The 13,466-nt window shown below is 44.0% G+C and overlaps 1 protein-coding gene across 1 annotated transcript in view; it reads left to right on the top strand.

The window, feature by feature from the left end:
• The window catches only part of ATP5F1D (ATP synthase F1 subunit delta), a 32,998-nt gene extending 30,996 nt beyond the window's left edge, over nucleotides 1-2,002 (top strand). The window contains exons 3-5 of the mRNA XM_069647191.1: nucleotides 1,011-1,099; nucleotides 1,675-1,802; nucleotides 1,900-2,002. Coding sequence (XP_069503292.1) covers nucleotides 1,011-1,099; nucleotides 1,675-1,797 — 212 coding nt within the window. The 3' untranslated portion in view covers nucleotides 1,798-1,802; nucleotides 1,900-2,002. The remainder of the gene's footprint in view (nucleotides 1-1,010; nucleotides 1,100-1,674; nucleotides 1,803-1,899) is intronic.
• The last annotated feature ends 11,464 nt before the right edge of the window (nucleotides 2,003-13,466 follow it).

Here is a 13,466-nt window from a genome sequence, read left to right as displayed (position 1 = left end):
AAACGAATCAATAAGAATGTGTGGGAGCCAAGGCTTCTAGAAGTGAAAACGTTAAATGGAATTGCAGTCATTTTCTGTAGTATTGGAATCGGAGTTAATTTCATGAATCCCCATGCAAGGACTCCCTTTCTACTGAAACAGAGGCCCATAAATTCACATTTCTTCAGAGAAACATGAAACACAAGCTGGCTTAAAAATAATCAAGGGGGTGCCTTATGGTTTCCGTGTTGGCTCATTGCAGGCTTTGTTTGTAAAGCCAGCGTTTCCGTGCTGGGCTTTCTGACACGGTTTACTTCCCACTTCCCCTCTGGTTCCTCCTAACCCTTCATCCCCCGCTTCTTCGGCCGATGTGTCGCACAACCCCAGACCTCTACAGATCTCTATTTCCACCTCATTCCCTCTGAGCCTGCCAATGCCCCCTTCTCCCACCCCGGACATCAACCTTCTTACTTCCTGTCGCGCTGCGCCCACGTCCCCTTACCCACCTGCCGCATTCAAGATTAATATCTGCGCCGGGCTGCTGTTCGGGAAGGCAGCATGTCAGCGAAAACCAAATACACCGCATCTGGGCTAAACTGACTTGTACAACAGCAGGAATGTGATTAGGAAATGACTGCACATGTGTGGGTATCTCATGGATTTACTTGTAAAACATTTAACTATTAATATTCGGCCACCAGCCTCTGTTTCCATCTGACTGCCGGGCACCTTTACCATCCCAAATATATATATATATATATATATTTGTGAGGATCCGGAGCCAGCACCGCAGATAAGCAAGTGAAATAAGGTTCCTAATAGACAGTGCCTTGCATGTGGGTCACAATCAGTGTGAAAACATCACGTGTGGGCTCGGTCAGGAGCTTTCCTTTTGGTCTTGGTACAGTGTGTAACTACCCTTTGTGGTGACCGTCCTTGGCCTTGTACTCTTTTCTAGTATCCTGTTGGAAGGCATATTGGACAATCTCCTGTCCGTACTCCTTACCTTGTCCTCTGTTTCTTTGTTGCAGTGAGCAGTGGCTCAGTGACTGTCAATGCAGACTCTTCAGTGCAGGTGCTAGCAGAAGAAGCCTTTCCACTAGACATGCTCGATATCAGTGTGAGTAGCATCCTACGATTTCTGTTTTTGGGGTTATTTACACTCGGCGGTGTCACCAGTGTATCCATTGTACAATTTGCAGGTCTTTGCCTTTTAAAAGTATTGGTAGCAATTTACTACAGGATGCATGCGTTTTGTGGGTCTGTCCCAGAGACATGCAGCTCTGTGCAAGCACTGATCCAACAGATCTATTCTTTGTTAACTTGCATAATACATTTATTGGCAAATACAACAATACAGTAGTCCAGTTATTTTCACGTGTAGTGTGACCTACGCAACTCGTGTAATAAAGCCACGGATTTATACATCTGAACGTATTTTATAACACATCCATCAAACTGTTTAAAAGTAAACTTGAGTAGGGTGGCCCTAGATATGGCAATGGTACAGCATAATTACTATTCAATGTGGGACAAGAGAAACCATCTTCTTTATTTTGGGGGCGGTGGCGTGGGTTTGGGGTGGTTGGTGACCCTGATAAACTATAAGGTGGGGGAAGTAGCTTGCTTTTTATCTGGGATCATTTATTCCATGTGTTGGCACTTGGTGATCATGCATTGCTGTTTTCTCTCCAGTCAGCAAAGGCAAACCTAGAGAAAGCCCAGTCCGAGCTGGCCAGTGCATCCGATGAGGTGGCCAAAGCCGAGGCCATGATTAACCTGCAAGCCAACGAGGCCATTGTAAAAGCTTTGGAGTGATTCAGGTGTGTTACGTGATGTGGGTGTAGCAGCAGCCTGTTGAGATGCGTTGATGTCATGATGTACACCATCCTCTAACCCCTTTTTGTTTTCCCCCCTCAGACCTTTGAAGTCCAGCATGTGTTATCGACTCCAGTTCATTCCCCCCTTTGTACAGATTGTTATATCCACGTACTTTGAAGAGGCAATAAAGGACACCTGACCACTTGAGTCTGTTATTTGTGTGAACCTGTTGCTACGGATTTCTACGCCGATCATTGACTGAACGTTTAATTGTGGGCATGTTCTGTTATCTCGTGGCAGTGTAATATGTGCTCACCTCCTCTTTGCCCCCTCCCGATCCTTGGTCCAATACTGTCCTGTCACTACTTTCTGCCTTCTTGCCTTTGCTGCTTTAACGATCTTCTTGCTTCCCGGCCTGGTTCAAAATTGTTGCCTACACCAGGGATGTAACTGCCAAGCACCCGTGCATTTACCACACATTGTACTCCTACACACTGCACCAGTATCAACTGACCTACCTTGCTGAAGGTGGGTCCACCAGTTTAAAATATAGCCATTATAGTCTATATTTCCACTTCTCTCCCCAAAAATGCTTGGCTTCTCTCGGGTGTTGGCTCTGTTTTGGTGAATTGTGAGTAAGTGGCGTTGGCTGTCCCTTGATTGATTAGGTATCCTTGGTTGCCATAGTGTCACTGTAATATTTCTGAGCAGAGATTTTTCAGTCCCACACAAAGGTACCAAAATCCTGATGGGCAGAAAGTATGTTTTTACAAATTATCATACTATGCATGCAATCCGATGCCTATGACGTCCAACTTTTATCAAATTACCCTCTGGTATTTTAAGAGTACAAACTGGTCACTGAGGAAAGGGGTCCGCAAATCATTTGCTCCCATTAGGCTACATTGGCCAACTTTCACCCTTTCCACAGCCTCTCTCTCCCTTGTATCTCTCGTTCTGCATCGCCTCACTTCCCTCTAGCCAGACATTCACCTGCCTCGCGGGCCAGATAGCTCTCCCTCCCAGCTCGTACTCCAATCCTCCACTCTGCCTCAACTCCAGCTGTACCCCCCCCCGAATCCCCCACCAGTCTGCTCGCACCTTCCCTCACACTTGTGGCCTGTCCCCTTGCTCAGCGCTTAATTTGGGGTGGGGGCCCTTCTCTGCGACTATCCAGCTCGCAGCTAGTCTTCACTGCTGACCTGATCTCTATTGGGTCGGCCAATTTACACCTTGTGACCCCCTCCCCCCGCTGATTGGCCCGCACTGTGATGCCCCTACCCTAATCCACCAGCTGGCCAGGGTGAACCTCGCCTCCTGCCCATTGGACAGCTCTGCCTAGTGCCCCTCATCCTTTTGTTGCCAAGCTTGCAGGTGACTAGCACCCCCCACACCTCCAGCCAGCTTGCACCGCTGGGGTCCCTACTCGGCTGCCCGGCGCACAGCTAGTTTCCCTACTGACCAGCTGCATTTCAGTCTGGCCTGCTTGCACCTTGCCCATCACTGGTCTGTCCCACTCACCCTGCCCCCATCCCGCCAACTACTCGGCTCTCATCTTAGTCCCTCCCACACTTGCAGCTAACCCGCTGAACTGCCCCAGCTGGCACTGTAGCCCCCTGTTGCAAAATGCCCATCCCCATAGATGACCGGGAGCCGCAGGTACCAAAGGAAAGATTCTTTGTTACTACAGTTCAGGATATGAGCCCAAAGCTTACAGCAGGACACAAGACTCCGGTTTGGTAAGGGAACATCCAGCACACCCTCTCTCACAGCCAGCCTCTCTCCAACGTTCACACAGGGAACACTCTGCAGTCAACGCTCTCTTCATTTCCAATCTGAACGTCACGACCTCACCATGCATACGTGGAAGACTAGACAGTAAGACAGCACCTTACATCAATTGTTTGCATGTCATTTTGTTCGGTCCATTTCACATCAATCTCCGCTGTTTTCCAATGGTATAAAACCGCGGCAGTATTGTAACATGAATAATGGAACGTACAACTCCACCTGCCCAGCTTGCACCTTGAGTCCTTCGCCTCTGGTGCTCACTTTGCAGCTACTCTTCCGTGCGGATGAGCCAAATCTGGCTGGACTCGTTCCATGTTGCAACTCGGCCACCCTCCCCAGGCTTCTGAGCTTGCACGTTGCCCAACCACACCATCAGCTGCCAAACTCGCACCTAGGGCATCACTAGTGTTCTAAGTGGGATAATAAATCGAGAGATGTTGGAGGTGGGTGGGCAATAGCGCTCCATAATGTACATTTTTGGGGCTGAAGGTCTAAAAAAGGTCTTGGCACCCTTAAATCCCAAAGCTTTTAAAAGAGGTGGGCCCTATGTAATTAAGTGACTCAACACGTGCAATGAAAGGAGTACATTCTACTTTAAAATATATATTGAATGACGTGCTTAAAAAATATTGACTAAAAAAAATATATTCATGTATAAAATAGAGCTTCAAATCAAAATCGGTCACTGCACCATGCAATCCCAAAGAAACCTTGAAAGATTCTTAAGACTTTAATATGTTGCAATAATCAAATACATTTTTAATTAGGTTGATTTCGAACCTATTTGAAATGAAGAATGTCTAGAGAATCGGGTACTTTTTCTCTAAGTATTTATTCTCATAAAAGGCCTCCTGTCCAATATGGATCTGCTTTTCTGAACAGGTTGTGTTTTATACATACTGCTTTCTTTGTAGGTTCTAGTCACCTAGATAACCTATTGATATTACCTTTTCACCTGAATGGCAACAACATAAACAAATACAAGTTTGAATATAGCAACTTACCATAACATGTTTATAAATGCTTTTAACTGTTCCATAACATGTTTGTTTACTACAGTTGTCTTTCATATTCTCCAAAAATGCATTACTTGTAACGGATGTTCATATCCTTGTAAGGTAAACCCTAATATAACACATGCTACATAAATAACAATACATACATGACTAAAATGTGTATCCGAACCTTTTATGAGGTGTACATATAACACCCCTCCCTTCCAATATACCAGGGTGATCAAGAAAGTTGGTCCTCACTCCATATTAGGCCTTATGGCAATTCTGCCTTTATTCCATGTGTGGCCATCCCTTAGGATTTCTGCATTGTCCAGTACTTTGTCCACCCATAATGCACAGGTCGTCAAACCCACACCTGATCTCCATGTTCTACTCTTGTGAGTTTAACATTAAATATGTTGTCATACGTGCTTTTTGTGGATTAAGTTTTTACCCTTACTCTTTCTCTTAATCCCTGTTCGTCCCCTTTTATAAACATTGTCCTCCCCAACCACGGAGGACATACATGAGTGGCAGCTTTCCTTCTTCTTAGTACTTAGAACAGGATCAAACCTGTTGTCGCATGGGTCGTAAGTCTATATATCAAAGCCAGCTTTTCTATGTCATCTGCCTAACTTCTCCCAGCATGAATGGACATACAAACGCCTTGCATTATAGAGTCCCGTTAAACCTTTCCACCATAGCTTTTGTGGAGGGATGGAATACAGCTGTCTTGTGATGTTCTACACCCATCTTTCCCCCTGCAAACATTTAATCATTCTAGGGGTGAATTGGACCCCGTTGTCTGTTAATATTTTCCTTCGCTGTGGAAAATATCCATGAATGTAAACCCCTGGAATCCGCCTCAAGGACCGACTTTACCTGTACCCATTTGTAATAGAAGTACACTAAAACAATCAGATTTCTTCTGCCCATCCTTGGATGCTAATGGACCCAAGCCATCTAGAGCTATGTATTCCCATGGGAACTATTTGGTTTTGAGAGTTTGTACATGAGCTTTAAGCATTTTGTCAGACGAAGAGCATATGGTACACCTTTTAATTACTTCTATCTCAAGAGTCCAACCCTGGCCCCCAGTAGTCTGAGCGAAGAATGCCTTTTGTTTCAGAGATACCCAGGTGACTGAGCTAATTCTAGTAATGTGTTCCTTACTCCGAAGGGAGTAATGAAGGAATGATTCAACCACCTCCCATGATGTTGCAGCCTTCTGTTCCCAATTAATCTCTTACTTTGTGAAATGAACCTAAGCCCATGTTGGGGACCCATTCTGACCAATTGTTTAGTACCAGATCCCTTACTAAGTTCATGGTAATTTCTCAGGGAGTTATCCCAATCTTACTGTGAGATTCCCACACACCCAGAATACATCCTGTAGTGGCTCTTCCATATCTTCATCACGTGGCTACCAAATTCCTGGACAGATAATCTGCTATGACCTTATCTTTTCCAGCAAGATGCCTGTTTTTAGAAACCAGGCCTTCTATAGATGTTACCTAATTGATTATGCGTCTGGAAAAGCCATGCAACCCTTTTGACATAAAAGCTGCCACTAAGGGTTTATGCTCAAACAATGGAGAATGTCCTGCCCCATGAAAAGGTTTTAAGCTTCTTAACCGCAGATATTACTGACAATGCCTTTTTTTCAAGGACTGAATATGTATGTATAATCGTCTTTTAATTTTTTTTGTTTGATTGAATGAGGACTGTGCCGAACACTGTGCCACTGGTATCGTCATTATAAAGGTATCTTTGGATGTATCAAAAGGTGAAGGAATTTGAACATTAGCAATTACACTCTTAATGTTACAAAATGCTGTCACAGTCACTGGTCCATTTAAATGTTTGTCCTTTTTGCAAAGATTCCTTGTGTTTATGCATTTATCTGAAATGTTAATTTTGAGTAGTATTCAGCAACCCCTAAAAATGACATCACTTTATGTTCATCTGTTGGTGGTGAGGTCTGCAGAACAAGAATAATTAGAACTAATCCTTCCCTGGCTAATATCCCTTCACCTAATAAGCAATGCCCCAGATAATCAATCTGTGTAGTCCTAAAACAGCATTTTGACTTTTGGGAAGTTAATCCAGACAGACTAAGTTTGTCCAACTTCAATTTTGCATCACAATCCTTGGTAGAGGAACCATTACTAGGATATCCTGATGGTAGAAGTGACAGATGTCACCCACAACATCCTTCCTGTTAAATGACTCCAATCGAGCAGTCCCACTAAGTCGGTGCCTTGTCTAGGATTGCTCAAGGGAAGCCCTTATTTATATATTTTTATGTCCAGTTCGTGTACTCTGGATGACAACCCAACACCCCTCTCTTAGAAACCCCCTGACTCCACTGAGCCAAGAAGTAAGTTTGTTTTGCAAATTTAAAAGGTTTATTTGAGAATTAAACAATATATATTGCACTTTTATATAATTAATAATTGATATCCCACTTAGACACACGACAGTGAGTGATCAACAATGGATGATGTGATAGGAGCACACTGGGTAATTACTTAGGAGTAGTATAGAGGATAAGGTAGCTGATAATGCTTTATATGGTACAAGGAAATGCAAGGTGGAAAAGAAGCAACACAGGAATAAACATGATATGATTTCAGCAAAACATAATATAATCACTTTTCCCCTTTTGGAAATTCACCCCCCTCTATGCAATGTAAGGAGGGGGAAGTGACACACAGAGTCTTCAGGAATGCAATCACAGTACAATCCCAATTCAGTTCCCCCCTAGCCAGCTTAGATCAACAGGGATGATTTTAAACACAGGCAAAGTACTTTAACGGTGGTATGCAAAGAAGGGAAAAATATGCTAAAATTGCTTTTAATTCCCTCTAGAGGTTCAGGGTGGGTGACGGCTACTTTGTATTAGTTCAGGATCACTTTAGCAATGTTCTATGAATGATTGTCAGGTTGCAAACGAATTTCAGCAAAGGAAAGCAAGGAGCTGCTATTTTGACACGTGAAGAAATTTTAGCCAAATTGCAAATTGCTGCACTTCTACGGAAAAAGTATAATGAATAGAAGGTTCTGGGTTCATTGAAAAGCCCAGCATCCTAGCTTTAAATTGACTGTTAAATTTTGTTCCTAGCACCAACGGTTCAAGAGATACGGACGATTTTGTGAAGGTAGATTCTCAAAATAAAAGTAAAGCTCAGAATGACAGGACAATTTTCCAGCTTTGAATCAAAAGGAAGGGAAACGATTTCTATGACGCAGTTCTCAATAGGTTAAAATAGTTTGAATTAGATTATTTTAAACTAAGATTGGTTTTGCACAGTCCTGGCTGAGTACTCACACTATATGTTGGACAGGAATGCGACTTCGTCACGGATCGGGTCAGGATTGGCTGCGGTTCTCTGGTACTGGTTCCGCGCACAGCGATCTGGGTCAGCTCTCAGCACTGCACAGCGATCTGGTCTGGTCTCTCTGAATAATTCTGCCTTCTGGGTCTCTGGTGCTGGCAAAAGTTCTTGGCAAAAACAGCTCGCCCGGCTGTTGAATAGTTTGCAAATGATTTGGAGGCCTGCTGAAAAAGGATTCAGCTTGTGGATTCAGGCCTCTCTGCTACAAGTTCTGGAGTTAATTTCTGGTCTCTGGAGATTGATGGATTTGAAGTCTGGATGTGAAGTTGTCTGTCAAAATGCTCCGCAGAAAGTGAAAAAGAAAGTGCCTATCTGGCTTCCAGTTGCTCTCTTTATGTGTTTAGAAAGTGGGTGGGTCGGCTAATTCTGCATGCCCAACCCTCTCAAGATTTAATAGGTCAAAGGATTCTTTGGTCCCTGATTTGAGAAAGGATAGTGTGTCAGAGTGATGTCAGCCATTTACGATCTATTGAAGAAACGCCCCTTTGCTTTTACCTTAGAAATCATTTTTCATAACTACACATTTCCCAGATACAGTTGTTTGACATTAAATGTACACATTACAGATTACTTAAGGTACATTCTGGCCCAACTCTGATCTTCCTGGGGGCTTGCATTCAAAAATGACAAACTTATTTTCGTTTTTAGTTGATTTACCAATATCGGGTGTTTACCAAAAATGGCACACATGTACACCGCCTTTCTACCCATATCCCGTTAATTTACTAGGTCTCTAGCATAAACACAGAGTCTGTAGTATTAATAATTAGCGGGGGTTTGGCTAGGAACATCACAGAGCGACCAGCCTAGTTTTGAACTGGGAGTGAATGTGTCAATTTAAAGATCCCAAAGTTGTACATTTCTGTCATCTGGTTACGTGTTTTTATAAAATATATATTTGCCTTCAATTCACAAAGTGTCTGGGTCCGCCCCCAGAAACTTGGGAGTTAGGGATCACATGTCTCTTTTTCCAGGCAGAGCTCTGTTTACAGTCAACACTCAAATTAACATACCCCATTCAATTGCAAGAGTCTATTGTGTTGGCTGAGGTCAGCAGGCCAGGGGGCCACTCTGCATTTGGTTAGCATGTCCATGTGATCTTCTGGCTTCTTGTGTGTAGTTCTGAGGTGAGAAGGTTTCCCAGCCTCTTGCAATGTTAATTGGATCAGCCCGTCTTCAGGGAACAGCAGGTGTTTAAATTCTTAATTAACCAAAACGTTTTCAGCTGTCTCAGGATCCTTTGGACACTCCTGAAGTACAGTTCTACTGTCAGTTTAGACCGCTAGCGCCGGCTTGTGTCCAAAGCTGGTACTGCACCTATTTTAGGAGTTGTCTTGAATTGATGCATTTCAAAAAGGGGATTTTGCTTGATAGTCTATGATCCTTGCTTAACATTGTTTTGATGGGAATCATTACAGCTGAGTGGTGATGTGGAACCCCCCTCAAGAAGGTTGAATCTTTAGAGTGGTCTTGTGCCCCTGATTTTAGCCACTTGTTGACATCAATTAAAAATGGATTTTGAACACATTGAAATGGACATTTTGTGCTTGCACTTCAGAGAAACTGCAGTGATTTCAAGGCGCTTTTGATCCAACAGCCACTGCTATTTTTCCTTTGGCACCACCTTTCACCCCTGGCGCTTCCGGTCCATCGCGCTTGCACTGGTGGGTGGCAGGTTAGGCGACCGTTTTGTTGTGCGCAAAACTGCGTGGTTCTCCTGGTTCTGGGATAGAATGATGGGCGGCGACAGCTCATCCCCACATCTACCCAGTCTATTGATTCAGTTTTGTTCTGGCCTAATAATTCAACATGGGTCAAAACCCTTGACATTCCCCACTCTTAAAATTATAAATAAATAATAATAAAGTGTCAGCAGATGAGTCGCAATGCAATACTTTTAACCCCAATTGTGCCATCCGGAGTGTTGAAGGCGGTGAGATCTCTGGATTCAGGTTGGAGTTTGATCTGGTGGTATGCTGATGCTAGATGAAGGGTGGAGAAAACACTAGCACCAGATGTGAACCTGACCTATTTGGAAGGGGTAAGCGATACACAACCACCCATTTATTTGAAGCCTTTAGGTCCACACTGAGTCATTTTGGTTTTCTAACCACTACCACTGCAGAGCACCATTCAGAAGCCTCAACGGGTTCGATGATGTCTTCCACAATTAACATTCTGATTTTCTTGGACACTTCTTCTCTAAGGACAAGGGGAACACATCTTAACTTGGCAGCTACAGGAATAGGCCCATTCTTTAATTTAATCTTGTGGCGCATCCCATTTCCCGAACACATCGGGTATGTTTTCAGGCGATTAAGTGATCACGGCAACACATCCAGGAACTTTGGTTATTATTGTCAAGCCCATGTCCTGCTGCTGGTGCCATCCTAATTGCATCATAAACACAAATCCTGCCTGTAGTGGTTTTATTTCCCTCCAGAGTTGGCAGAAAACGCCCCAGCATGGTGATTTGTGAGCTACCGTTGGCACTAGCCTTGACATGAGGGTTTCACAATTGAGAATTTGCACTGCCACGTATCCCTATTAATGATTATGTAGTCTGACCCTGAATCAATAAGCATTTGTACTGCTACACCATTAATTAATAATATGGAGTGGGGCTTCTCATCAAGTTTTTTTTGTTTTGTTTTGGGGGGTGTGGGGAGGGGCACTTCACATACAGACCACCTGATGCCAGAGGCTTCATCAGAAAGAAGTTCCTCTGGACATTCATTCTCATAGATCTCCTTCACAACATTTCAGGGACATATTTTGACAGCACTTGGTAAAATTGCCCCTTTTTTCCACATTTCCCTCACTGAGTTTTTTGTGCTGGACATACAGGGTTATTAGCTAGATGAGAGTAACTCCCACATCAGAAACATTTAGTGGGACTAGGAGAAGCTAATGGTTTGTTGTTGGCACAACCTTTGGCTCCTGTACATCTCCTTTCAACTGGTTTTCTTCTTACTGGATTCTTTATGTGAGATGTCACCACACCAATGGTGTCTTTGCTCTCTCTTGAGTCTGATTCTTTGATACATGCTGGCATGTGTTCTACCCTTTTTCCAATTTCTGGCACAGCATCTTAAACTAGAGTCACCCTTTGCCCAGATCTTCTCTTATTTTAATCTCTTTGACTTTAACATAAAATGATCACAAAGGCGTGCATCATAAAATGGGCCAAAATTACACTTGTTGGCAAGCTCCCTAAGCACTGTTGACTCATCCTTGGCATTTTTCCTGGTACTGGAGTGGTAGGGCTGCAAATTAATGCTGACCTTTCTGTCATAATGTTTGTCCAATTATTTAAGGATGACATATGCAGTGGGTAGATCTGCACACTCGCCAGCTACTTGGGGAGTTGTAGCCAACTCAGGAAGACTCACTTCTGCCCTCATATCCCAAACGGTGCATTAAGAGAGCTCTTTGCCTCTCAATATAAATATTTGGGCCGTCGATGGCAGTTACATAGTCAGTGAAATCATCCCTCTATGTGTCCCATGAAACCAATTGTTCACCAGGCGAGTGGATGAAGTGAGGAGGTAAATTAGACCTGTTAATTTAAGCAATCAACAGCTGTGTTGGCACCGTTATAACCTTGACAACCTGTATAATATAGTAGGCAGGGATAAGGAGGTGGAAAGATGGGCGGGACAAATGTGTCTGTAAGCATAGCTGGCAAAACGCTGTCCTATGTATTTCATGACAATCTGCAGTAAGTAGTGGAGACCGATGACAGAGAGTATACTTGAATGCAAGAACTTGTAGGTAAGCTCCAATGTCCCACAATAATAAACGGAGCAACCAATGCATATAAATTAGAAGAGCATTCAGATATATATACATACATTGATAGTCCGTCCCTCCCCCCCCCCCCCCCCCCCCCCCCGCGCGGGTATACACAATTATGGCAAGTGAAACAGTGTACACTCATAAATCGAGAAAGGGCGAGCCGCAGTATGGGATGCTCTGGACTTGCATGGCTCGAGTAGTTAAAGTCTGGTGATTTAAACAGTGTCTGGAGCTCAACAATATTCCAATTGCCTTACGGGCAATAGCAGGTCAGAATAAGTTCTCAAAGCAGCAACATATGATAGCTTATAAATTATGTTTAGATTGCTTCTTATCACCCAGAAATGCATACATGGAGTTATGCCACTATATCTAAAAGAACTAGTCAGTAAAAAATAACATCCGCTCCCTGCGTTCCGATGAAACAAACACTCTGGCCTTGCCACGTGTGAAAACCAAAAAATCCAGAGACTCAGCCTTCATCTCGGCAGCCCCTCTCTATTGGAACTCATTGTCTGTTACATTGAGGACTATTACCTCCATAGAAATCTTTAAAAAAGGGCTGAAAACTGCTCTTTTCGTAGGTTGGATTTCCATCTGTGTTTTCCCTCTGTATACGAACCCTCTGCTTCTATTTGGGTTTTACCCGCCTGTCCGTTTGTGTATTGTGAATGTTTCGTTTCGAAGCGCCCTTAAGCCCTAGGGTACCCGGTTCGCTATATAAATGTTAAACATAACATAGCTGCTGCCTCAGGAGGCTGCCAGGGTCCTCAAGCTGGGCTGACTGGAAGACAGCGCAAGACATAGGGATTGAAGAGGTCGCGTGGCCCTCCAAAGGCAGAATTTGAGGAGATCAGCTGCTATGAGACAGGTAGTATTTGTAGCTGCTGGGATAATGCAGTGTTGCGTTCGTGCTTGCTCCAAAGAGGCTTTCTCTAAGCTGGGCAAACTTTGTAGATTGTGATGAGAGCTGCTCAAGCAGCGTATGGGAACAGAAAAGGGGTCGAGGTGATCCTGCTCCATGAACGGCCTCGATTGGCTTGTGCCAAGCAGCGCACAGCATAGATGTCTCGTAGAAGCCAGGAAGTTGGGTGGCAGCAACCATGTAGAGGAGGGTCTGCTTCTCAGGGGCTGCTCGGGCATAGAGGGTTATTTCCTATATGCAGTCACAGTAAGGGGGTGAGCAGTGAAAACTGAACACCAGGGAGGCAGAACGAGCACTGGTGAGTGGGCAGAACAGATGAAACCAGGAGCATGGAGTGAAAGAAGGCAGCAGTCAGGAAGGAAGCAGTAGTGCCTCCAGGGGTTCAGCTCGTTGCCATTCTGAAGTGAAGAATGTCCAGAGAATCTGGTACTTCTATTCTCCTAAAAGAAGGCCCTCCTGACCAAGATGGATCTGTTTACTGAACAGGCTGTGTCCTTTTGTGTCCTTATAGGTACTGCTTGAGAACCTTTGTAGGTTCTTGGTAAACTGATAACATGTTGTGATAATACATTGGCTCCTGAATGGCAACAACATAAACAAATACGAGTTTGAATATAGCAACTTACTTGATATGATATGGCATTTGTAACGCGCCTATACACAAGTGTTTCAAGGCGCGACGAGGCAGGGAGGGGGGAACAAAGGGAGACAGACAACGATCCTACTAGGCCAGGTCTCATTCAGATCGCGCAAGTGCAT

Source organism: Ambystoma mexicanum, chromosome 1p (assembly GCF_040938575.1).
Source record: "Ambystoma mexicanum isolate Mex_15411 chromosome 1p, UKY_AmexF1_1, whole genome shotgun sequence".
NCBI lineage: Eukaryota > Metazoa > Chordata > Amphibia > Caudata > Ambystomatidae > Ambystoma > Ambystoma mexicanum.
The sequence above is the reverse complement of the archived record's forward strand: the minus strand, read 5'-3'. Positions and strand labels throughout refer to the sequence as shown.